Here is a 27,536-nt window from a genome sequence, read left to right on the forward strand (position 1 = left end):
CCCAAAGCTATTAATAATTAATATGGCTGCATCATAATACATCATAGTATAAATCCCTAAGAGCAGATCTACAGTATTGCCTTTTTTTCTAAACACATTACATATTAACATAATAAATATATGATTTGTGTTCTTTGACTGTTGTTTACCTAAACTTGAGAAATGAAATGTTCACTATGGAAGCACTTCTGTAAGTCGCTCTGGATAAGAGCGTCTGCTAAATGCTGAAAATGTAAATGTAAATAAGAGGCTCTTTCTCACCCCCTCAGTAAATGCAGGTGAAACTCCTGAAGTTTGCTGGTACCTGAAAATCCTCTCCAGTTTAATTAAAACAGAACAAATTTGTAAATATTTCTGTTGTAAATATGCTTCATCGCTTCTCGTGTTTGGTCTCTGTGATTGGTTTGTTACGGTAATAATTACAGTAATTCTTTTTGGCCACAGTAACCAGGTCAGTAGTCCAGCTGCATCGAAAACAAACTCCTGTCCGCTGCTAGGCTCTGGCTGAGGTGACGAGTTTGGGGCTGCTGTAATTAGGTGTGACCTTGATGTGAATGAAGAGGCTGGTAGGAGAGAGACTCGAACCGTCGGCCCTCAGCAGCCGTACATGCCTGTAACCTGTAGGAAAGAGACGCGGTCAAGATTTGTGAGAATAGAGCAAACACAGTGTACAAGTTTACAACTTTTTAATGCCATCAGCCAGAAATGCTTTTGGTTGAGCGTGTAGCCTCTGATGCAGCGCTGCTTTCACATCATCACATGAAAATCTTCTTCCCCTTAAAGCTTCTTTGAGAGCCCAAAAAGGTGTAAATCAGATGGAGCTAAATTCAGACTATAAGCGTCTCTTAGACACGACCGATTACTACTCCTCCCACCCTCACCGCTTCCAACCGAAATATAAAAGTGCAGAAACTTTTTGAAGATCCCTCGTATTATTGCATTCATTCATTCATTCATTTATTCATTCACTGTCTGTTTTACCACCACCGTATCCTGGTCAGGGTCACAGTAGGTCCAATCCAGTGGGCAAAGGCAGGAAACACCCCGGACAGGTCACTAGTGATGCTGTCTGACACTTTTCTGTATCTCCAATTAACCGAATGTCTTCAGATTTGTGGGTGGAAACCAGAACACCCGGAGGAAAACCCACACAGATACAGGGAGAACATGCCAACTTTTCACAGAACAGACCCTTGCCATCCATGCCCTTCTTGCTGTGACACAACAGTGCCGTGCAGCCCTCATAACGCACATATTGGTAAGCCAGACATTTAGAGAGAAACCAGTTGAATTTGAGCTAATACTCGGACTCATGGTTACAGAAACTCCATCTGGCTGGGTACCTGTGTTGATCAAAAAAGCCTCAGTTCATGTTCCGGTTCATTCCAGAACTGTTCAGTGGGGCTGAGGTCAGGGCTCTGTGCAAGACACTGGAGATTCTTTAAATCGAGCTTTTCTTTATGTCTTTTTAGAGTTTGTTTTGTGCACAGGGGCACAGTCATGCTGGAATGGAAAAGGGCCTTACCCTAAACTGTTGCTGCAAAGTTGAAAGCATAGATTATTCTCTATATATATTATTTATTACACCTGTTAGTAATTGATGTGGTTGAAACACATGAATGTAATAATTAAAAGGGGTGTCCCAATACTTTTGTTCATACAGTGTATGTTTCATGCATGTTATATTGAAGGTAAAACTCAGACCTGTACGCATGCTGGTGAAGGGCAGAGTGAACTGGCCCAGGAATTCATTACGTGCAGTGTAGTCGTGATCCTCCACCACAAAGCGCACCAGGACCAGCTCCGGCACGTGCAACACGAACTTAAACGTGCAGTCCCATCTGGGGTTAAAACCTGGTCAAAAACACACAGGACAAACACAGGAATTATACACACCCTGCTTTCACCCTGTTCTTCAGTGGTCAGGACCCCCACATGACCACCACAGAGCAGGTATTATTTGAGTGGTGGATGATTCTCAGCACTGCAGTGACACTGACATGGTGGTGGTGTGTTATTGTGTGTTGTGCTGGTATGAGTGGATCAGACACAGCAGTGCTGCTGGAGTTTTTAAATACCATGTCCACTTACTGTCCACTCTATTAAACACTCCTACCTAGTTGGTCCACCTTGTAGATGTAAAGTCAGAGACGATCGCTCATCTATTGCTGCTGTTCGAGTTGGTCATCTTCTAGACCTTCATCAGTGGTCACAGGACGCTGATCAAGGGGCGCTGTTGGCTGGGTATGTTTGGTTGGTGGACTGTTCTCAGTCTAGCAGTGACAGTGAGGTGTTTAAAAACTCCAGCAGCACTGCTGTGTCTGATCCACTCATACCAGCACAACACACACTAACACACCACCACCATGTCAGTGTCACTGCAGTGCTGAGAATGATCCACCACCCAAATAATACCTGCTCTGTGGTGGTCCTGTGGGGGTCCTGACCCTTGAAGAACAGCATGAAAGGGGGCTAACAAAGCATGCAGAGAAATAGATGGACTACAGTCAGTAATTGTACAACTACAAAGTGCTTCTATAAGGTAAGTGGAGCTGATGAAAAGGACAGTGTGTGTACAAACAAGGAGGTGGTTTTAATGTTATGGCTGATCGGTGTATGTTCCTCAATTAACATTCAACACACTGTCCCAGGTGCCCCAGGTGCAGTACTGGTGCTGCTCTAATCCCTGAAGTGTTAAAAACTGTAGACAAACCGTTATTGTCTATGCGGTGGGTCTTTTTCTTGTTGTTGTCTATGGGGGCTCCATGAGTCTCCACCCAAACCATAGGGTCCACAATGGAGTTCAGCTTCTCTTTGTCTGGTTTAGGTAGCTGCTGGGCTGAGATGACCTGAAACACAACATACGGTGTAATTAAAGACACGTGAGCGTTAAAGTCATCAGCAAATTTCCTCAAGGACACGATAATATTCTAGCCTGATTGTTATTGTGACCAAGCCTTCTTCTTGTTATTGTTACTGGATTACAAGAGCCAATCAGGAATTAGCTGTCAGGATATCACTTGGGTGTCAAGACATAATTCTGTCTGAAAGCTCCGGGTGGGTCAGAACATCCTCCAGCGTGTGTAAAGTTCCTGATGAAATGATTCACTTTAGCACAGAGGAGTTATTTCACATGGTTAAGCAAACACATCTAGCATCTGGAGTTTATAAAAGTTAAGACTATAAATACAGCCAACCTTAATGGTCAGAAGAGTGGGGTTGTGTCCTGGTCCTCCGCCTGTGTTTTCAGGATTGAAGTCGGAGTCATTTTGGCAAAGAAAGCCGGGCTTTAGGACATATCCACATCGACCATTAGGTAAGAAACGCCCCTGATTTAAGTCCATCTGTTCCCCGAGTGTCTGGAAGTTCAGAGCCACTGCAGAGGACAAAAGTACCAGACATGTTTAGGTGATTCTGTACACCTGTATGGACCAAAGTATTGGGACACCACTTCTAATTTTTAAATTAATGTGTTCAGCCACAGCAATTGCTAACAAGTGTTATAAATCAATTATATAAAAGATACTTTATATGTTTAGGGAAGACACTTTCCTGTTCCAGCATAATTATAAAGACGTGAAGAACAAGCTTGATTTAAAGAAACTCCAGCGACCTGCACAGAGCCCTGATTTCAACCCCACTGAACAGCTTTAAACTAAACTGGAACATCAATTCAGGCTTTTTTAACCAACGTCAGTGCCCAGCCATACAAATGCTGCCGTCTTTTGACTAAATGGGCACAAATTCCCACAGACATACAAACCTCCTCAGAAGAGTGACTTTTGTTATAGCTGGAAAGCTCACATTGTTTGTTTTTCAAATGAGACGTCTAACAAGCTCATGGTCAGGTGTCCAAATACTTCTGGCTATATTGTGTATATTATTTAAAAAAACAATGCAATTTTGAAAATGAATATTTCAGATTTACTTAAAGTGAGATTTACCAAGCTGACAGCCGGCGTTCCACATGTCCTGAGGATTGTAGTTGGAGGACTGCAGGCGCTGACCGGACGGGTAGATCCTGCTTAGCTGCCGGCTGTTATGGCGCACAAAGAACTTACCTGGTAATGTAAATAAAACAAAACCCTTTTAATGCAAGTAAAGAAGTGTACAGTGATATTTTACATTTTGTATAATTGCATTTTACAAATTGTCCCCACGTTACTGGAAGATCTGAAACAATTAAATGTGACAAATAAAGAAAAATAGAAGTATTTTTCACTACACTGTAAATATAACCAAATTAAATATTTAAAAAATCTTTGAATTATTGAAAATATTTTACAGTGATTTAACTTGTCATTGAAACGTTTATATGATTTGTAATAAAAACACCCCCCACTTACTGTACTAACATAAAAAAATAGAATATAGACACATTTTCACTTCTGGTCTACGACTTTTGGCAGTAATAACTTTAAAATATAATAATTGGTTTTACTTGTATAACATGGCTCGGTGGGTAGCTCTATCACCTCACAGCGAGAAGGTCCTGGGTTCGAAGCCCAGGTGGAACAGTCCAAGTCCTTTCTGTATGTAGTTTGCATGTTCTCCCTATGTCTGCATGGGTTCCTCCCACAGTCCAAAGACATGTAAGTGATGTGAATTGGAGATACAAAGTTGGCTGTGACAGTGTGTAACTACCTGAACTGTCATTAACGCAACCAAAGTGTAAAACATGACCTTAAAATCCTAACAAATTAATATATAACATGTATTTGGGCTTTGTTTAAGTCATGTAATAATGGGCAGTGCAATAACACGACACACTGTTGAGCTTTATCAGTCTTCGAGTACTTTAGACTCATTTAGAACAAAGCCTGAACACTTAGCTGTCACTTATAAAACACTGATAAAAACATTTATTTCTCAAACATTGTACACACACAGAATAATATTGTATCAATTGGTCTTGTCCCAGTCTATTTATCAGAGCTTTTACACCCCTATTCTCCTGTATGTTCTCTTAGGTCCTTGGATAGTGGTTTCTTGTCAGTTCCAAAATTCAGATTAGTTAATGTTGGTGGCAGATACTTCAGCGTTATGGCACCAAAGCTATGGAACACATTACCACAAACTGTCCGCCTGTGGTCTACATTTTCCTCTTTTAAAACTCAGCTAAATAACTACCTCTTCTCTCAGTACCTCCTTCCTCCACCTCTGTCATAAGTGTTTTTTTTTTTGTTAAGCGTATGTAAAGTGACCTTGGGTATAAGAAAGGCGCTATATAAATACAACTTATTATTATTATTGTGTCACTATAGACACAAACCCAACATTTACATAAGCACACACACACAGATTACCTGAGTTCTTGATGTGTTTAAGAGCATCGCTTTCCGAAAAGGAGGAAATTTCATTGGCCGGCCTTTTAGCTGTCCGATCGAAGCCCTTGAAGGGGACACTACGAGTGTACACCACCAGGTCTGAGAGCTCTGGACTCAGCTTGGTCACCTTTTGAGGAGAAGCACATGTGCACTGGAGAGAGGGTTCCGGTCCCAGACACACACCAACATGCAAAGACAGACCACAAAGAAAGACACACGAATAACAACATGAAAAAACTGAACACATAACAGACGTGACAAGAACAGGACGCTGAACTCAACACAGAAACACGTACGCGTACACACAAGCATGCAGTACTGATTACGTTAGAAGCCATGTAGCTTCCTGTGTTCACCTACTGAACGTGAAAACCCATGAACGCACCTTTTTGCCCTCTTTCTTAGTTTTGACTTTGTCCTCAGATTTGCCCTCATCCTCAGAGCAGCTGGAATCAGATGAGCTGGAGATCTCCTGCTCCACATGCTCCTTCTTCCCCTTCACCAGAATCTTCCCTTTTAGTTTCTAGCACAGAACAAACACGCAAACCAACGTCATGTCGTTTCTTACATGTTTAAAACATTCAGAGCTTCAAAGTTGCAGACACACTATATTGCCAAAAGTATTCGCTCGTCTGCCTTCACACACATATGAACTTTATTGACGTCCCATTCTTAATCCATAGGGTTTAATATGATGTCGGCACACCCTTTGCAGCTATAACAGCTTCAACTCTTCTGGGAAGGCTTTCCACAAGGTTTAGGAGTGTGTTTATGGGAATCTTTGACCATTCTTCCATTTACATTTACATTTTCAGCATTTAGCAGATGCTTTTATCCAAAGCAACTTACACAATGAGCAGAACACAATGAGCAATTGAGGGTTAAGGGCCTTGCTCAGGGACCCAACAGTGGCAACTTGGTGGTGCTGGGGCTTGAACCGGCAACCTTCTGTTTACTAGTCCAGTACCTTAACCACTAAGCTATCACTGGCCCCCATCGCTTTCCGAAAAGGAGGAAATTTCATTGGCCGGCCTTTTAGCTGTCTGATCGAAGCCCTCGAAGGGGACACTACGAGTGTACACCACCAGGTCCGAGAGCTCTGGTCACCTTTTGAGGAGAAGCACATGTGCACTGGAGAGAGGGTGCCAGAAGCGCATTTGTGAGTTCAGACCCTGATGTTGGACGAGAAGGCCTGGCTCACAGTCTCCGCTCTAATTCATCCCAAAGGTGTTCTATCGGGGTCAGGACTGTGCAGGCCAGTCAAGTTCTTCCACACCAAACTCGCTCATCCATGTCTTTATGGACCTTGCTTTGTGCACTGGTGCGCAGTCATGTTGGAACAGGAAGGGGCCATCCCCAAACTGTTCCCACAAAGTTGGGAGCATGAAATTGTCCAAAATCTCTTGGTATGCTGAAGCATTAAGAGTTTCTTTCACTGGAACTAAGGGGCCGAGTCCAACTCCTGAAAAACAACCCCACACCATAATCCCCCCTCCACCAAACTTTACACTTGGCACAATGCAGTCAGACAAGTACCGTTCTCCTGGCAGACCCGTCCGTCGGATTGCCAGACGGAAAGCGTGATTCGTCACTCCAGAGAACACGTCTCCACTGCTCTAGAGACCAGTGGCGGCGTGCTTTACACCACTGCATCTGACGCTTTGCATTGCGCTTGGTGACGTAAGGCTTGGATGCAGCTGCTTGGCCATGGAAACCCATTCCATGAAGCTCTCTACACACTGTTCTTGAGCTAATCTAAAGGCCACATGAAGTTTGGAGGTCTGTAGCGATCGACTCTGCAGAAAGTTGGCGACCTCTGCGCACTATGCGCCTCGGCATCCGCTGACTCCGCTGACTCTTAAAGAGATGTTCCTAAGCTGATGTGGGTCTCCCTAGAGGATCTGTTGCTCTTTGAGAATGGTCAGCTATGATTTGGTGGAGGTTATGTACCGTCACAGCTTGGCTATGTAGCTTGGGAGCTAGTGAAATGATAGCCAACACTGTTCCTAATGTTAAAATGGTGGGCTTGGTGCGGCTGTATTTTGCTCGCTCCAGTCTGTTTGAGTATTACTATTCATATGAGACTTTGGGTCCGATTCACTGGATGTAAGGCAGGAAACACCTCATACAGGTTGCCAGTTCATCACTGGGCAGACACACACACACTCAATCACAATTGGAACAATTTTTAGTCTCTCCAATTTACATGACTGTGTGGTTTTCCTCTGGATGCTCCGGTTTCCTCCCGAAACCAAATACATGCAGACATAGGGAGAACATGCAAACTCCACACAGGGAATCAAACCCAGGACCTTCGTGCTGTGAGGCAACAGTGCTACCCACAGCACCACCGTGCCACTCCAGAGTAGAACAGACGACTGTATTTGTAGTAAAATATAATGCCATTATGTGAAGTCAGAAAACTGCTGCATTTCCACAGAAGGATGGCACAGTGGCTCAGTGGGTAGCACTGTCCCCTCAAAGCAAGGTCCAGGATTTGATTCCTTTCTGTCTGGAGTTTGCATGTTCTCCCCGTGTTTGTGTGGGTTTCCTTCGGGAGCTCCGGTTTCCTCCCACAGTCCAAAGACGTGCCAGTGAGGTGAATTGGAGACACTTAATTTTGTCCATGACTGTGTTGACATAACTTGAACTGATGTATCTTGTGTAACCAGTAACTACCTGTCCTGTCATTAATTTAACCAAAGTGTGTGAAACGTGACATTAAAATACATATATAATATAGGGATGTCCCGATCCGATCTCACAGATCGGGATCGGGGCCAATCAAGGCATTTTTAACTGATCGGAAATCGGCTTTACTAATGCCGATCATAACCCGATCTTTTGTTTTACGTCAGCATGTCCGCTGTGTGGAAATACTTTAAATTGGAAAGTGAAACGAGTCCAACAGTGAAGTGTAATGTCTGTAATGCGAGCGTTTCACGAGGCGGTAGGAGCAGAGCTTCGTTCATTACTGTAGAATTTTACTATTTATATGGTGTGTGAGTCGAGGATCACTCCGGTTTACAAAACAATAACTTTTAATCCCAGTATGAAAACTTCAGGACCATAACATACAGCTTTTAAGAGTTTACGTGTTACAAGACCGAACGACATCTCAGTATCAAGCACTCTGATTGGCTTAGTTATGTAACCGAGCGTCGTAGTGATGCACTCGCTTAATAAAGAAATAAAATACACTGTATATTCACAAATTGTCGGGAGCAAAACACTTTATTAACTTATTCTGTTCCGAATAGCGGACAGCCAGAGCCGAGCACGCTATCCCATGCACTATGGAAGCCCCAAAGGGTCAAAACACACTCACTTTTTGCGTAGACCCGTCCATCAAACCATTGTCACAATACAAGCACTTTAAGAACTAACTTTCCTTCATAACAAAAGAGCCTTTCCATTTTATTTTGGTATTCAGGTTTTACTGTAATGCTGTTAAGTAACTTATTTGTTTTTTTATATTCAAGTTAAGCTGCTACACCACTTGTGAGTGGAGATTTTTGTTCATTTTTAGTGTATCACGCCATTAAACAGAATTATGTTCTTTGAATATAAAGTTCAAAGTGAAACTGTAATTATCTCACTTCATTTTTACTACAATGCTGCACTAGGTTTGTTTACTTTTATTTTGTAAAAGAACATTAAGCAATAGCTTGGATGCAGGCAGGTTTTTTCCTACAGCACTGCAGAGCTTTTTAGTTGTTAAACATGTACATGTACTTGAAGTGTGCACTGTGTAAACAGTGTTATCTAGTTCTTATCTAGACAATATCTAGAAAGTACAAGTATCTGTTTGAGAATCGGTATCGGATCGGGATCAAAATTAAAGATCGGGAACAAAAAAAACGTGATCGGGACATCCCTAATATAATACATAAATAAACATTTCCCTGGTACCTCTGGTGAGGGAAGGATGTCCCCGTTCTCGTCACTTAGTGGCTTTGTGAGCAGTTTCTCCCCCAGGATGGAACGCAGCTGCTGGGCCATGATTGTCTGTTGCTCCACTGAACAGTGGTTCTCCAGAGACAGAATCAGAGGGTACGGAGAGGCCTGATGAGCAGTCACATAAAACACAGAGACATTTAGCACTAGGAACAAACAAACATATACAGAAACTTTATACTGTGTATTGATATGAGAAAAATCTGAACCCTAATGACAAATAAAGTCATTCTTGTTATAAAAAGGTAAGCATGGGTGTTTTAATAAAAAAAATCAAGTATCTGCGGTGATGGGATCATACTGCTGCACCCCCTAAAAGCAGTGCCATGAAAAACACTGGATGGAGAACAGGAAGCCCCTATTTAAATATGCAGCAACTTATTTCAGCAGTGATTTACAGTAAAGAACGGTTCCAACCTTAAACGCGTACTCAGCGATGGCTTCCACCACCTCTTTAAAAGGCACTTTGGAGGTAAGGGTGTGTCCATGATAGATCAACGGTTCTTTATCTCCGTCCCAGCAATCCAGCTCAACACAGCGGCAGCCGTGGCTAAGGGCCCTAAAAAGCACACACACACACACACACACACACACACAGGCTAAATGAACAGACTGTAAGGAGTATTTACCTGTAATGTTAATGCTTAATGGGTCCCTCAGTGCTGCACTTGTGTATAAACACAGCTGCTTTACCTGATGTACGGGTCAGTACTGCTCTCTCCAATGACCTGATCCTTGGTCAGGTAGGTGTTGTGAGAGGAGGAGATGAAGTAGTGACTGAGTGGCTGGTTCATGTCCTGATAGACTGTCACATGCTCCGGATTAAACAGAACATTTTCCTTGGACAGCATGTACATCGTGAAACCATTGGCTGTCATTAGCTGGTTATTCCGAGCTGTGTGGGTAGAACATTTTTTAGGTTATAAGAAATGGTGACAAATGACCCAGACTTCTGGTCTGGTCTTTATCTAAGACATAATACAAGACAAGCACATAAATATCCTTGGTTGATGACAGTAATGAAGTATTTACAGCCCAGAATGTATAATACAATGTAAACCTCCGAGCTAACAATTATTCTAAAGATCAGGCATTTAAATTCATTTGAAAAAAATCATTTTGATGGGGGAACCAAGGTGACGCAGCAGGATATTCTGCTAGCACACCAATGATGGGATTCTTAACTCGAATCTCAAGGTGGCTACCGGTCGGCTGGGCGCCCCCTAGCAGACACAATTGGCAGTGACTGCAGCAGACAAAATAACAGGACAGTCGAATAAAAGGGGGTCGGTGCAATGCACATGCGTCGGAGGGAGCATGTGTCAGGCGAATATACCCTTCTTGAACGCACTCAAGGTCCCCAGCAGCGGAAGACTAAATAAGATTAATTTTAATAATAAAAGGAAACACAAATTCTGACTCTGCTCTTTTTAGGAATACAGTAGACCCTTGGGTTACGAACGGTTTACCATACGAACATTTCGGGTTACAAACGATCTTTTTCAACTTAACGTACAAACAAATTTCAGATTACAAACCGAAATTCACGAAACACGTGACGTCGCGAACAAGTTGACTTCAACCGTCTCTCTCTCCATATATATACAGTACAGGCCAAATGTTTGGACACACCAGTCAAAAGTTTGAACACACCTTCTCTTCAATGTTTTTTCTTGATTATTTTTATTTTCTACATTGTAGATTAATACTGAAGACATCCAAACTATGAAGAATTATGTAGTGAACCAAAAAGTGTTAAACATATATATACAGTGAATGAACATTCGGACAGCGGACGGTGTTTTTTCTGTGTTTTCTTTATATTTTGTAAAATTCAATATTAAAATGTCCCCAGAGAAGGTGCAGAGGAAGCACAGTGCTGAGAAAATTAGGAAAATATACTTGTATTTATAACAAAAAAGATCATTTAAGACATTAGAGAGGTTAGGGGTAAGGGGGGGTTTGGGAGGTCTGGCACGGATTAATTCTATTTACATTATTTCTTATGGGAAAAATAGGTTTAACTAACGAACATTTTGACAAGAACAGCCCTTCGGAACCAATTAAATTCATAAGTCAAGGGTCTACTGTATTTGTTCATGTGTATCATGACCCAATCACAAAAATAACCGTAAATGACCTTGTTATTAATCAGTACAAACGTTAGAAAATAAGTAACCCTGTGCTGAACAACCTAGAACCTAGTGGGTGTTGTGAAGGGGAAAATTATATATTTTATTAGCGAATTAAACTATAAGTTTGAATTAAACTCATAAGTTTCTGCTTTCTTAGTACAATTAACTGGGATAGGAGCAACTACTCGAAGATTTAGATATAAGACATACTGGCACACACATACATATGCAGTACCAGGCATGTACACTTGCTTCCTAACAAACTAGCCATCGATGCAGAACATTTAGCAATAAGCAGATCAGTGTAAGGAGTCAAAGCAGAGTTAGCCTAAGGAGAAAGTAAAGGGTAATGAATTAGGAGACAGGGAGTATGGTATCAACCCTTCTCTTCTGTAAAGGTATGTGTGTGTGTTGCATGCATTAAGGGAGGGTTGAAATAGTTGGACAAGGCAGGGAGAGGCCACTTCTCCTCCTTGGTGAATGCAAGCAGTATGTATGTACCAACAAGAAAAGTCCCTAGCTAGGTAATTCAATAAATTGGATTTTTTACCTTTAAAGGTTATTTTGAATTCCTGTAACAGTGTTAAGCTAAAATCACACCAAGAGCTCTCTGTCAATGTTATATCTACAATATAAAACATAAAGTGAATGTTATAACTATAACACTACATAGGACAAGGCATTGAACACCAAAATCTGAACTGTGAAGCACGATGTATGATGATTTGCCATCTCTTAGTTTGCAAGGCAACCATTCATTTCACTTGTGTCAAAAAGAGTTTATAGTAAAATGTCGGAAAAGGGGTTTGAAAATCTCCTTCATGCTTTCTACAGCAGCAAACATTTTTTTAAATATTTTGTTTATGCATTTTCTCCTCTTTTTCTCCCTTTTGCTCGTCCAATTGCCTGATTGTGTCATGGTTCCTCTCCACCAATGCCGATCCCTGCTCTGATTGAGGAGAACGAAGCTAACCCACACCCCCTCCGACACGTGGGCAGCAGCCGTATGCATTTTGTCAACTACACTTTGACGAGTGCAGTGCGGATCAGCACTGTGTACGGAGAGACACACCCTGACAGCACTCCTTTCCCGTCTCTGTGCAGGCGCCATCCATCAGCTAGCAGAGGTCGTAATTGCATTAGTTATGAGAGAGACCCTGTCCGGCTTAATATCCCACCCCTATCTGAACAACAGGCCAATCGTTGTTAATGTGACTGCTCAGCCCAGCCGGCAGGCAGAGCTGACATTCGATACAATGTATTCAAGATCCCAGCTCTGGTTCCAGTGTGTGTTTTTACCGCTCCGCCACCAGCAGCAAACATTTTTAATGATTTTCTTTTTTAATTTAGTACACAGCAACTTTTCCAAGGTTTTCTGACATACCACTAAAAAAACCAAAGACGTAAATACATACAGAATGGCAGAGATCACAGAAAAGCTGACAGATTTAATCAAACACACTGATTCTTTTAAGTATGTTTCCTTCAAAGCTGTGTCCCAAATATAATGAAGTATATAACTGTATATAATGAAGAACTTTTACGAAAAGCTGGACATGACTGTACCCCATTCATTGAGCTCATAATTCATGACGAGGCTCTGTGCGTGCACAAGTGTGCAGTCTTCATCCTGGTCTTTCAGAAAGTCTCGCAGATCCACGGTGGACAGCACTCGGCTGTTGGAGGAGTACTGCTGGAACACCGCATCCAGCTCGGGTCGGCGCAACAGCTCACGACAGAACAGCTCGATCTCGCTGTGGTCCAGACGGCCGTCTGCGGACCGGTCACATTTCTGTAAACACACACCAGAGATGTCGGGCTTTACAGAGATTTAAACATGACAGGAAGCCAGATATGGTAATAAAAGGTAGTAAAGGAAAGGTAACCGTAAAGAGTCTCCGAGCGTATTCTTCATTAAGATCGATGTTGATCATCTGCAGGAGAGTCTGCACTTCTTCATAACTCATCTTCCCATCTTGGTTCCCATCTGCCTGTCTCAGATAGCCACGGATCCAGGTGGGAACAGTCAAGGGTTACACACAACAGAAGAGCTGCAAAATGAACCCACCAGAGATATAGGAGTGAGAGGTTTGTGTGTGTGTGTGTGGATAGAAATAAAGTCAAAGTACCAAACAAGAGATGCGACAACATCTGCAGCCCACAACAGAGAAAGTGGATAGAACAGGGATAGAGCAGAACTGGTTGTCACAATATGACAGGCTGCTCTCAGAAAAGGAGGAAAGATATGGTACCTGTAGAACCAACCGGTACCGGAAATGTACAAGTGGCACCCAAACCACACCAAGTAGTGCAGCCTATGCTTAATGTGGATTTAAAAGACATCACGCCACCTCTGGCGTAATTCACTCTCCCAGAGTGGTTCCAAAAAGAGGCCCAAAATGAAATAAGAGCGCTGGCATCGCACACCAGTGGAATATTAGACCAGACCGAGCAGCCCAGTATCATATTTTTTAGAGAAAATCAAGTTTGTCAGACAGAAAAACTGGCAAGTCTCAGAGGGAGAAACCGTGATATATTGAAAAACTTACACCTGGAGTCAATTAACACTCACAAGACGACAACAGGTGATTGTTAATTAAGAGAAACCAACACATCAAAATGACAATGCAGAAGGACACGGCTCCAACATCATTCACTGCCATACTCATTCAGCAGCTGAGCCACGTCACAGATTCGAATGAAACAATATAGATGTGCAACATGGTGCTAGTGCTGCTGTGGTACCATCAAAGTGCCACTTTTTCACAGTGTACAAACCACCTTTTTGTTTTGTGCCAGTTTTAAGTCTTCCCAAACTTTTGATGATTTGGGTTGAAAAACTTTTGGCTTTTCTTTAAAAGCTCTTGACAATCGGCCTCTGACTGCTGCAGACGGCATTTTTTAAGACTGCGCTTAATTCTGCCAACCAGTGACTCGACCAAATACGACTGAGGTCATGCACGCAGCAAGTAGTGCTGAGGGAAATCATATGAACGGTTATATAAATGGAGACATTGTAGAAATTTAAAAAAGGATCATTTATAAACATAGTTTTAAAAATGATACACCGACTTAAAATATTGTTAGTGTCAACCAATCACGGCAGCCCTACTATAGAAGGATATTGGTCAAGTTTTTCAGTCTGGCTCATGTTGTTGACTCGGTCCTGTAGGGTGCGTATCCCATGGGTCCAGTGCTGTGCTTCCTCTTTGCTTTCACACCGCAGGTCCAAACTCTTTCTGGCTCCCTTGAAGACGATGGTCAGACACTGGTCCTCTTCCAGAGAAGTGGCCAGCTTACGCAGGGTCTCTGACTGACAGCCCTCGCGCACACACTCCACCTCCATCACAGAGACTGGACACAGGGGGACAAACTGTGTCATTTAGCATGTGCTACAAATATATATATAGGACAAATATTTACAAGTACACAAATACAGATGAAATAGCACATGGATAAATAAGTAATAAACCCAGTATAGCGTTATGTTCCTCCCCACGCTGACTGGTGTATTTCAGGAACAAACATTGGCAAACCTAATTGGCGTAACTGCACAGCCAGGAGCTGTGAGGGGTTGAAGCCAAGGACAAGGCAACACAGACAAGCCAGTGTTTTATACCCTTTTGAATTTTAATACATTTCCCACAAATGGATAAACTTCATTTACATTTATACTTGTAAACTTTGCTATTCAAGATATTAATACACAATGCTGAGAAAAAAGTATTTGCCCGCAATTTCTTCTATTTTTGCTTATTCGTCCTGTCACTATGTTTCAGATCTTTTGACTAATTTTAATATAAGATACACAAGTGAACACAACATGCTACTTCTATTTATTTATTTATTTTTTCTTCCCTTTTTCTCCCACTTTAGCACATCCAATTTCTGCCCATCAATCATCCTCTCACTAATGCTGGTCCCTGCTCCTGATTGGGGAGGACGAGGCTGCTCCACACCCCCTCCGACACGTGCACAGCAATCGAACATCTTATCACCTACACTTGACGAGTGCAGTGCAGTACAGCACTGTGTACGGAGAGCCACACCCTCTACCGCACTCCTTTCCCATCTCCGTGCAGGTGCCACCAACCAGCCAGCAGAGGTCGTTATCGCACTAGTCTGAGAGAGAGTCCCCATCTGGCTTAGACCCACCCCTATCTGAACAACAGGCCAATCATTGTTCATGTGGCCGCTCAGCCTCAGCCGGCAGGCAGAGCCGAGATTCGATACAATGTATTCGAGATCTCAGCTCTGGTTCCAGCGTGTGTTTTTACCGAGGCTGTGCTTCATTTGACAGAGGAATTCTGACCTCTGACATTTCTTTGCAGAATTTTTTTAATTTAGCTACACTGGAGGGTTTTCAAACATGAACTGCCTTGCCACGGCATCTTAATAAGATTTAAGAGACCTTCATTTTGTTTCTTTTAAGTTGGACTTTGAGCTTTTGAGGCTGCAAAATAACTGGAGGACATTCTTCTTTAGGATTTTCTGATTGAAAGCACAATTCAATGATTTAAAAAACAATTACAAATGAATACAATTCAAGCAAGTACAGGTTGAGGGCCTTGTCCTGGAACCCAACAGTGCCAACATGGCATTTTTTGCCTTTTTTAACTGGTAACCTTCTGATTAGGGAGGTAATGATACACTCTACCCACAATGCGATGCGATTCATGATACGATTTTTCTCAATTTTTTAAACAAAATGAAATTGAAGACAAATTATGACAAAGTTTCCTTTTATTATTTCTGTTTAAAAATAAATAAATAAATAATAAAATAAAAAATACATTAACAATTTTAAAACTAATCCCACATTAAATAAATAAATAATACAAATAAAGAAAGTATCCTCACATAAATAAATTTGGCTGGAAAATGCTGAACCTGGCAACCCTGTAGTGACGTCAACCAGGTGAGGTGAACAGCGCCGGTGTCCTCTGCTGTTTAAGTGAATATCGATTCATTATACATGTAAACCGATTTGAATCGTTACACGTGTGAATCGATTTTTAACTGTCTTGTGGTGCATCGTTACCTCCCTACTTCTGATTACTAGTCCGGTACCTTAACTGCTGAGTTACCACTGCCCTCACCTGTCAGTTGTTGAACCCAACTGTTAACTGTATTTGGTTTATTTAACTGGTTGATTTAGTAGATTGGGGGCAATTACTTTATCAGAAGGTGATAGAGGCATTGAATAAATGTGTGTGTGTGTGTGTGTGTGTGTGTATTCTAGTAGAAATTGTGTTTATAATGCATTATAAACAGCATGTTAATAAAAAAAACCAAGGGGGTCCAAAATATTCAATATCCTCTAATATACACCTGCAGAGAAGAATGACCTCAGATGATCTATATTGCTGTAACTGTGCATGTGTGCTAACTGTTTAAATCAGTTTGTTTAACTTGGACACTTGGACACCATAAAACTGGCACACTAGATAAACAGAGGGTTTTTCCTCAAATCTCATGGTCCACAAGAAATATGTACATATTTATTTATCACATTACTGGAATGCTCTGGATCACATGAGTCTCTCAAAAGAATCTGACACAGAATCCTTTTACCCTGCACAAACTTCAACAACAAACAACCACATAGTGACAGTTCATTTGCAAAAGCATATACAGGGATTGCGGGAACTTTCTTTTTGGTCAAAAAGAGGAGCTGGCAAGTCTGGGAAAAAGAAACCGTAATATATAGAAACACTCCCACCTGGAGCGAATTAATGCACGTCAGAGATGTTCACAAGTCAGAAAATACGAGTCCGAGTCGAGTCACGAGTGTTTAGGCTAAAGTCCGAGTCAAGTCATGAGTCAATATAATATACACAAAACATATATTGGAAATGTAGCATAGAAATAAACAAATAATCTGTAAATTCAGATAAAAAACAACAGATTAGCGACTGTATTTTGCCGTTTTACTTTCCTAGGTACCAGTTAAAAGCTTAAACTGATACGTTTTGTTTTCATTGCAAAACAAAAGCGCCCGATAAATCACGTCACAGCAACCAAAATCCAAAACACAGCAAATAAAATCCATAACCGCTGCTTACCCTAGCTTATGTTCTTCCAGATGCTATAAAATTTATAACCGTGTTTCCCATTTGGAATATAATCCGTTATTTTGTAAATGTGCTTATAATTAAAAACCTCCAAACTTTTCCTGGTTGTGAAGTAAAACACGAACTCGTTAGAAAGCCAATCAAGCGTTTCATTGACAATCATCTGTGTGACGCAAACTGAATAAATGCAAATAACAGCATTTCTTACTAAGAATTACAATCAGAAGGTCTGATTGGTTCAGAAAGCGCTCTTTCGACCATTAGCGCCAATTCTGTAGGAGCGTTTCATTCACACCAGCTGTTCCAGTGAAGTGCACTACGTAGGGTATTCCACTATTTTAAGTGATTTTTCAATCCAAAAGAGGGAGTAGGGAGCGACGCTTCATCACTACGCTGGAAGCTGGCTGGAATATTTACCCATTGCGTGTGTTGCGGGTTAAAACGGCCGGAGCGTTATTAGAGAGCAGAAAATGACACCATCAGAATGATGTCAGATCATATATATATATATAATTGTCACACGTAACTAATATTAACACGAGACTGACTTTTGTTGTCTACAAGTAATTTTTTGCGAGTTACGAGTCGAGTCCAAGTCATTTGAAACGAGTCCGAGTCGAGTCTGAAGTCGCTGTGTGTGCGACTTATGTGCGACCATCTCTGGCACATGTGCCTTCAAATTTGGGAAGGCAGAAGGACATGAGCCTCAACGCCAATCTCCATGGCAGGTGGGCTTGTTACAATTGACTAATACTGTAAGACACCGCCATCCGCCCACCGCTAGGGGGCGATCGCGCGCTACACCTAGGGCGAGTCAAGCTAATTGACATCACCTGGGCGGCACTTCTTAAAAGGGCTTTGCACGGCTCACTCGGCGCAGAGTCTTGTGTTAACCTTTGTTGCCAGACCTCGCCGGTAATTTTTCTGTGGGTTTTCGTCTTAAAAGACATTTCCTCTTCTCTCTCTCTCGGGGAACAGTTTCCCCAAAACCCTTTCTCTGTTCCCTTCCTTAACCCCATTCAGAGTGTCCACGTTAGACGCTGAATGTTATTCCTTTTAAAACCCTCACACGTCGCTCTTCAAGCGATTCAGATCGCGGTTTTCTCAGTTCGTTCCGCAGCATAGCGGTTAGAGTGACAGTCCCTCGCCCCGACGTCCGGGGATCGAGACTGCACGATTTGTGTTTTCCTTTCTCAGATCGCGCTCGCCACCGATCTCATTTACTTTATCCCGTTTTTTCTTTTATCACACACTCAGTCCTTGTGTGTATATTCATATCCCGCAATATCTCAGTGTCCGCCGCCTAGCGGACCTTCGCTTCATAAACGCTCAGTCACAAGCACTCATTACTCCTCCATAGCGCACGGGGATAAGCGCTACGCATCCACGCCAGCGATCCCGGTTCAAACCCCGCTAACTGCAAAACTTATGATCTGCTTTTGAGTCCACCCAGTCGGTTGGTATAACAGCTGGGAATACAAAACTACACGAGATCACCGTGTCTCGTAACAAATACAAAATGAAAAATGTTATCATTTCTTTTACAAGCTTAGAGAAAAGCAAGTTGAGGGAAATTCAACCCCAAATCTGAAAAAAGTTAGGACAGTATGGAAAATACTAATAAAAAAATGTTCCTGGTCCCAATGTGCAAAAAAAAAACAAAAAAACAAAAAAAAACACACACAACTGGTCCCAACAGGCAGTTCAGAACAGATCCGTCACCTTCTGCATTTTTCAGTGAAGCAGAAGGGAACCAGTTAAAACGTATGCAAACATGCAAAACCATATAACACATCCTACTGGATTCATCCCTCTTTTATTAATTCAATTTTTACAACCACTTCATCCGGCTCTGGTCACAGTGAAGCAGGACAGGATTACACCCTGGACATAAAGTCAGTCAGTAGGGCATCAGTCACTCGAATCTAGAGGCAATTTAGATTAGCCAATGCACATTCTGCATGTTTTTCAGAAGGTCAGAATAAACTAATGTTTGAAAATATGGTATAGGGGAGTGCTGTTGGGTCCCAGCAACCATCATCCTGGATATTAGTACAGGGAAGTACACAATACTTCTGCACTTCCCTGTCCATCCTGCTTTCTGCTTTTTGGTTTTCCCCTCATCTCCCCTCAATTGACAGTCGTGCTATTCATAGCAAAAATCATTACAACCGTTGAACTTTTTTTTTTACCCCATAGACCAGCTAGACATCATTTACGGACACCATTTAATCTAGGGGTGCCCAAACTTTTTCTGATGGGGGCCAGATGGAGTAAAAAATATGCAAACACGGGCCACAGTCTCTTCTGTAATACAACAATAAAAATATATAAAAGCTACCTGATTACTAACAATTTCACTTCCGTTGTATATGATCTATCGTATAAGATATTGCCGATTTTACTCACCAGTTTATAATCCTAATGGAAAGATTATTTAACTTCTTTAAATTAAACATACTCATTTCCCTCTGACAAAGGAAAATATAAATTTTTCCAGCATGCCTGAAATCTTCTGATCAAAAACTGAGGAAGGTTAGTGTAGGTGTAACATTAATGTTTGAGTCAGGGGAAAGATGATGGGGAGCGTTTTAGATTTGTTTTATGCCATAACAACACCCAGAGTTCAAACAGTTCAAGCAGTTTTTTAAAACCTGGTTAAAAGGTGCCCCAGTGGCGCAGCGGGATATTCCGCTAGCACACCAGCACCGAGATTCTGAACTCCTCGGTTCAAAACTCGGTGTTTCCACCAGTCGGCTGGGCGCTATCTAGCAAGCATAGTTGGCAGTGCCTGCAGGGAGGGATGACTGTGTAACGACCCTGATTGACGGATAGAGGCGCCTGTGCAGAATGCATGGGTGAAAAAGGTTTCCGTTAAGGGCTGCGTGCGGGTCGGAGGAGGCGTGAGCAGCAATATACCCACCTCTACTGCAAAAAATCGGGGATCCCCCAGCAGCGGAAGACAAATTGACCACACTAAATTGGGAGAAAATGGGAGAAAAACACATGAAATATATATAGGTTACAGAATCACGTCCTTCTGCCTTGCCAAAAATGACAGACAGAGGGGCCATTGAAGTGCAGATACTTGACCCCCTGTTTGAACCCATGCTGCTGCTAATAAAAAAATTGGGGCTGAGCAGTCTCCTAGCAGGTAGTGCATATAGGGAGACGTTTGCTAGGTTGCCTGCAGGTCAGTGTTTGAGTTAAAGAGTTTGGTATGTTCTCCCGGTTAATGTGTGGATTTGCCCGAGTATGCTTATTTTCCCTTCACAAAAACATACAAAACGTGGCTTGGCTGCTTTACATGTGGATCTGTGAAAGCTGGCGACCTGTGATAGACTAGACAGACACTCTGTCCGGATGTACTCCTGCCTCATGCTAATTGTTTCTGACTACAGCTGGACCCACTGTGACCCTGACCAGGAAGAAGTGGTAAGTCTGACTGGTGGGCCCTAAATGAGCATGTTTTACTATTGCTAATTCTATGTGTGCTATTAACAGAGCTTCTATATGAGAGATTTTGTTGGTTGGGGGTAAAAATAACACCAGAGGGGTCCAAGATCTTGCTCAACGTCTTACAGCACAAATGTCTGCGCACATGTATGAATCCATGTCCTGACCACATCACAGAATAACATTACTGACTACAGAGCAGTGATTACAGCTCATGTAAAACATATGGGGCAAACCAGAAGAAGGAAGGCAAAAGTCTTCCCACCCCATCAGAGCTTGTAATTAGAGTTCAGTGGAGCTTCCAGTGCTAGAAGAGAGACCCCTCTGCTCGAGCTACAAATAGACCCGCCCTGTAATAACACTCAGCACTGTGGGGTTTGGACCTGCCTACTAAAGTGTTTATATATACACCCATAATTCAGGGGTATATTTATATGGTCTCCACCTTACTGAGAGACGCCCTCACACTGTCTCCTCACAACGCTGCAGTGCTGGTGAGTCCAGCTGACATTACAAACGTTTTCTCTAGTTAAAGAAGAACTGTTCATCTTTCATTACACAGCATATTTGAAACATTCGTACTATGAAATAAGAACAAAACATGATTATAAAGGGACCTGATGATACTGACAAGACCACTACAGAGCAGGTATTATTTAGGTGGTGGATCATTCTCAGCATTGCAGTGACACTGACATGGTGGTGGTGTGTTAGTGTGTGTTAGTGAGTGGATCAGACACAGCAGCGCTGATGGAGTTTTTAAACACCTCACTGTCACTGCTGGACTGAGAATAGTTCACCAACCAGAAATACCCAGCCAACAGCGCCCCGTGGGCAGCATCCTGTGACCACTGATGAAGGCCTAGATTAAGATGACAAACTCAAACAGCAGCAATAGATGAGCGATCGTCTCTGACTTTACATCTACAACGTGGACCAGGTAGGAGTGTCTAATAGAGTGGACAGTGAGTGGACACGGTATTTAAAAACTCCAGCAGTGTCTGATCCACTCATACCAGCACGACACACACTAACACACCACTGCAGTGCTGAGAATGATCCACCACCCACATAATACCTGCTCTGTAGGCTAACAAAGCATGCAGAGAAACAGATGGACTACAGTCAGTAATTGTAGAACTACAAAGTGCTTCTATATGGTAAGTGGAGCTGATAAGATGGACAGTGAGTGTAGAAACAAGGAGGTGGTTTTAATGTTATGGCTGATCAGTGTAAATTTATAAATTTCCCTATATTTCAGATGTTTGCTCAGCAGTGAGAACTTGTCAGTAATTGTTTTGCCAATGTGAGAAGGTAAACCAAATAGACCAGATAATAAGTTCATTCAAAGTACTAACACTGTTGTTATTCTAACACTGGTGTTTTTTTCTGTTCTTGTTCTAATCTTGACCAGATCTTGTTTTTGTTGTTCTGTAATGAAAACCTCTAGAACCAATTCGGCCCCCCTTAACAAAGGCCCAGTGCCAGTCCTCCACCTTTCCTGTTACAGTTGGTGTTGACTTACAGTTTTTGGGCTTGCTGAAGGTACTCTTTGACTCGTATTGAACCGTTACGCCATCGTCCAGCAGCTTTAGCATGCGTCTTTTCTGCCAGCGTGGGGATCGAACCTTTAGCATCGTGGAGCCCTGCAGCATCGCCTGCACATTCATATCATTCTGAACACCTGCAGACAGTGAGACAGAGAGACCCAGATACATCAAAAACTACTTCTTTTTATCATTGTTTCACTGCTCCATGTTTCCATAGGAAATTCTAGAAAATAAAACGTTACCCAAACATGTCAGACACTAAACACACACACACACATTGCCCACACCTATTTTACACATGTACAGCCCTCCTCTTTTCGTCCGTTCTTCCTGCACGGGCGTCTCTTCTGCCAATCAGGGTCCTTACACAGCGTATGAAGACCCACCAACTCACATATAGTCCGGTCCCCACCCTGCAGGCCAATTTGTATCTGCTGCAGGCATTGCCAATTATGCCCAGCAGATGGCACCCAGCCAACCGGAGGCAACACCGAGTTTCGAACCCGGGAGTTCAGAGACTCGGTGTAGGTGTGTCAGTGGAATATCCCGCTGCGCCACCTGGGCGCCATAGCAGACACTTTTATCCAAAGCGCCTTACAGTTGTGACAGTATACAGTCTAATCAATTGAGGGTTAACGGTCTTGCTCAAGGGCCCAACGGGGCCATCTGGCAGTGGTGGGGCTTCAACCGGCAACCCTCTGATTACTGGTCCAGTACTTTTACCACTATTTTTGTATCTCCAGTTCACCTCACTTGCACGTCTTTGTATTGTGGGAGGAAACCCACGCAGACACAGGGAGAACATGAACACTGTGGGAACAAACTCCACACAGTAAGGACCCGGACCGATCCCACCTGGTCCAGTACCTTTACCACTAGGCTACAGCTGCCCATTTACACACACTTTAGGCAGTCTTTAGCAACTCCAATCGAATTGACTGTGTGTCTTTTGACTTTAAAGAGGAAACTTGAGCACCCGAAGGAAACCCACACAGACACGGGGAGAACACTGAAGGCTTTTTGTATTACTGTATTACGTTTATTGACAGTCTTCTAAGTGCAATACAAATAAGACGGCTGGTAGACACACTTAAGTGCACTATTAATCTACAGTAAGAACAAAATGAACTACACTACAAATACCCAAAAGCCCTCTTCAGTGCACTACATTAAATTGTTTTAGCAAGCAGAGTCGACCGCCTGTGGTAACCATTTAGCCCAGAGTCCTACTCTATCATCCATCTTAAACCTCTCAGACGCCTTTTAATTTAGCTTCTATTTACAACTTAGTACTACTAAGTACAGTAGACCCTTGACTTACAAACTTAATTGGTTCTGAAGGGCTGTTCTTAAGTCAAAATGTTCGTATGTTAAACCTATTTTTCCCATAAGAAATAATGTAAATAGAATTAATTTGTGCCAGACCTCCCAACCCCCCCCCTTACCTAACCTTTCTAATGTCTTTTTGATAGAAATACAAGTACATTTTCCCTTAAATCTTAAATTATAGAATAGACATTCCTGTAATAAACAATAATAAACAACAATACACAGTAGTACTGTACATAAAACACACCACATTTCAATACAGTACGTGTGCTGTACCATACACCATAATACATTTCCTTCTTTTTTTTATAAAATGTATCTACCAGAAACAACAATAACTCTCACATTTCTCTATTATTTCCTTCTTTATTTCAACAGTGTTGTATTTTGTAGGTGTAATTGCACGAAAGAAAGAATACTTTACTCAGCCGACTTCCTTCTTCTCTCTTTTAATATTGAAAACACCGGAAAAACACCGGCCGCTGTGCGAATGTTCACTCACTGTATATATAGAGAGAGAGAGATGCTCAGAATCAGCTTGTTCGTGACGTCACGTGTTTCGCGAATTTCGGTTTGTAATCCGGTTTGTACGATAAGTTGAAAAAGATTGTTCGTAACCCAAAATGTTTGTATGGTAAACCGTTCCTAACTCAAGGGTCGACTGCATATAAAAAATGTAAGAAAATAATTTGTGCTGTACAAATTAAGCGGCACCAGCTATTCAAACTATTCAAAACTTTCATTAGCATAGTGTATATACAGGGGTTGGACAAAATAACTGAAACACCTGTCATTTTAGTGTGGGAGGTTTCATGGCTAAATTGGACCAGTCTGGTGGCCAATCTTCATTAATTGCACATTGCACCAGTAAGAGCAGAGTGTGAAGGTTCAATTAGCAGGGTAAGAGCACAGTTTTGCTCAAAATATTGCAATGCACACAACATTATGGGTGACATACCAGAGTTCAAAAGAGGACAAATTGTTGGTGCACGTCTTGCTGGCACATCTGTGACCAAGACAGCAAGTCTTTGTGATGTATCAAGAGCCACGGTATCCAGGGTAATGTCAGCATACCACCAAGAAGGACAAACCACATCCAACAGGATTAACTGTGGACGCAAGAGGAAGCTGTCTGAAAGGGATGTTCGGGTGCTAACCCGGATTGTATCCAAAAAACATAAAACCACGGCTGCCCAAATCACGGCAGAATTAAATGTGCACCTCAACTCTCCTGTTTCCACCAGAACTGTCCGTCGGGAGCTCCACAGGGTCAATATACACGGCCGGGCTGCTATAGCCAAACCTTTGGTCACTCGTGCCAATGCCAAACGTCGGTTTCAATGGTGCAAGGAGCGCAAATCTTGGGCTGTGGACAATGTGAAACATGTATTGTTCTCTGATGAGTCCACCTTTACTGTTTTCCCCACATCCGGGAGAGTTACGGTGTGGAGAAGCCCCAAAGAAGCGTACCACCCAGACTGTTGCATGCCCAGAGTGAAGCATGGGGGTGGATCAGTGATGGTTTGGGCTGCCATATCATGGCATTCCCTTGGCCCAATACTTGTGCTAGATGGGCGCGTCACTGCCAAGGACTACCGAACCATTCTGGAGGACCATGTGCATCCAATGGCGGTGCCGTGTATCAGGATGACAATGCACCAATACACACAGCAAGACTGGTGAAAGATTGGTTTGATGAACATGAAAGTGAAGTTGAACATCTCCCATGGCCTGCACAGTCACCAGATCTAAATATTATTGAGCCACTTTGGGGTGTTTTGGAGAAGCGAGTCAGGAAACGTTTTCCTCCACCAGCATCACGTAGTGACCTGGCCACTATCCTGCAAGAAGAATGGCTTAAAATCCCTCTGACCACTGTGCAGGACTTGTATATGTCATTTCCAAGACGAATTGACGCTGTATTGGCCGCAAAAGGAGGCCCTACACCATACTAATAAATTATTGTGGTCTAAAACCAGGTGTTTCAGTTATTTTGTCCAACCCCTGTATATATTGATGAGCACATTTTCAGAGATGTTTTTTAGTCCATACTTTGTTTTCTTTGCCACCCAATTTAAAATAACACACACAGCTCTCTGAGTTGGAACTCTGACTGAACAACTTTTTGGATAATTTATTCACTCACTGTAAACAGACATTTCGGTTCAATTTTAAAAATTCACACCATTATTTGTAACGTGCAGTTGCAAATACAGATAATAAATGTTGGATTTGGTCATTGAATACTGTACATACATACATGCACACGCCCATACATTTTTTTCTATATATTGCCTGTATATAATCTTATAGTTTGTATATTTTTGTGTTTAATGTTTAATGTATACATCGCTTGTATACTGTACTTATACTAGAGAGATACCATCAGCCGGAACCAAATTCCTTGTGTGTATCCACAGGAAAAATGCAAATAAAATAAAAATGCAGTGTTCCTTACATTTACTTTGACCTTTATTTGATTGGATATTTCCTTGAATGGTTTAATGATATTATGTACTGTAGAGAGAGAAATATGCAAATCCCTTCCAATATTTCTTTGAGGTTCAATGTTTTTAAACATTTAAATCAGTTTTTCACACATTTGTGGACAAACTGGAGATCCTCTGACCAAACCATGATTACAATCACCTGTTTAAAATCGCATCATTATTTACTTTTTTCACCTCATTACAAGCCCTAAATTGCCCCGTCCCAACTTTTTTTGGAATGTATTGCAGGCCTGAAATGCAGGAATGGATGTTTATTAATAAATGAAATGTTTGTTTGTTTATTAGGATTTTAACGTCATGTTTTACACTTTGGTTACATTCATGACAGGAACGGTAGTTACTCGTTACACAAGATTCATCAGTTCATAAGGTTATATCGAACACAGTCTTGGACAATTTTTATTCATCTCCAATTCACCTCACTTGCACGTCTTTGGACTGTGGGAGGAAACCGGAGCGCCCGGAGGAAACCCACGCAGACACGGGGAGAACATGCAAACTCCATACAGAAAGGACCCAGACCGCCCCACCTGGGGATCCAACCCAGGGTCAATAAATGAAATGAAGTTGACCAGATAAAACATGAAATGTCTCAGGTTCATCCTGTCTTCAATCAAATAAAAGTCAAAGTAAATGTAAGAAACTCTGTGTTTTTTATTATTGGCTTTTTCCATGCCGTCCCAACTTTTTCTGATTTGGGGTTGTAAATATAGAATATTGCTAGCTGTATTTATTATACAGACAAAACTACTTGTAGGTGAGATATTGAGCTTTAGTGGAACAAAGGTGTAGCTGGTAGAATGGGTGGTCACTAGGGTGGCGCCCTGTCAAGGGTCTGTTCCTGCCTTGTGCCTAATATTTTCGGGTGGCGGCGCACGCACTGTGACCCTGACCAGGATGAATCAGTTCCTGATGAATGAATACATGTTAACCAAATTTATAAGAATAAAAGTATGTAATATTTTATGCTGAGTGTATCACGCATGCTTTTCCTACCTAGATTTTGAAGAGGATCCTCTATATGAGCTGTAGATGATCCGTTCTTTCTAACGGCCTCTGCCATGTTCCCGGTGCCCAGCATCCAGTCCTGCAGCCCGGTTACTCCTCCAGGAATCCTGTTTCCTCTGCGCTGAGTATTTTAACAGGTTATAAAGACGTGGCTGCAGTAACAGTCCTGATTTTTACTGTGATGCTGAAC

The 27,536-nt window shown here is 42.1% G+C and overlaps 1 protein-coding gene across 1 annotated transcript; it reads right to left on the reverse strand.

Moving 5' to 3' along the window:
- Nucleotides 1-135: 135 nt before the first annotated feature.
- plcd3b (phospholipase C, delta 3b) lies at nucleotides 136-27,419 on the reverse strand. The gene is made up of 15 exons (XM_063003851.1): nucleotides 27,335-27,419; nucleotides 22,475-22,633; nucleotides 14,545-14,773; nucleotides 13,306-13,435; nucleotides 12,986-13,211; nucleotides 9,978-10,179; nucleotides 9,702-9,843; nucleotides 9,240-9,392; nucleotides 5,713-5,850; nucleotides 5,307-5,454; nucleotides 3,945-4,061; nucleotides 3,198-3,376; nucleotides 2,714-2,849; nucleotides 1,705-1,854; nucleotides 136-618 (listed from the first exon to the last, which is right to left on the reverse strand). Exons 1-15 carry the CDS (start codon nucleotides 27,417-27,419, stop codon nucleotides 494-496), a joined length of 2,319 nt encoding a protein of 772 aa, XP_062859921.1. The 3' UTR covers nucleotides 136-493.
- Between the last annotated feature and the right edge of the window lie 117 nt (nucleotides 27,420-27,536).

The sequence above is a fragment of the Trichomycterus rosablanca genome, chromosome 10 (genome assembly GCF_030014385.1).
Source record: "Trichomycterus rosablanca isolate fTriRos1 chromosome 10, fTriRos1.hap1, whole genome shotgun sequence".
In the NCBI taxonomy this organism is placed as follows: domain Eukaryota; kingdom Metazoa; phylum Chordata; class Actinopteri; order Siluriformes; family Trichomycteridae; genus Trichomycterus; species Trichomycterus rosablanca.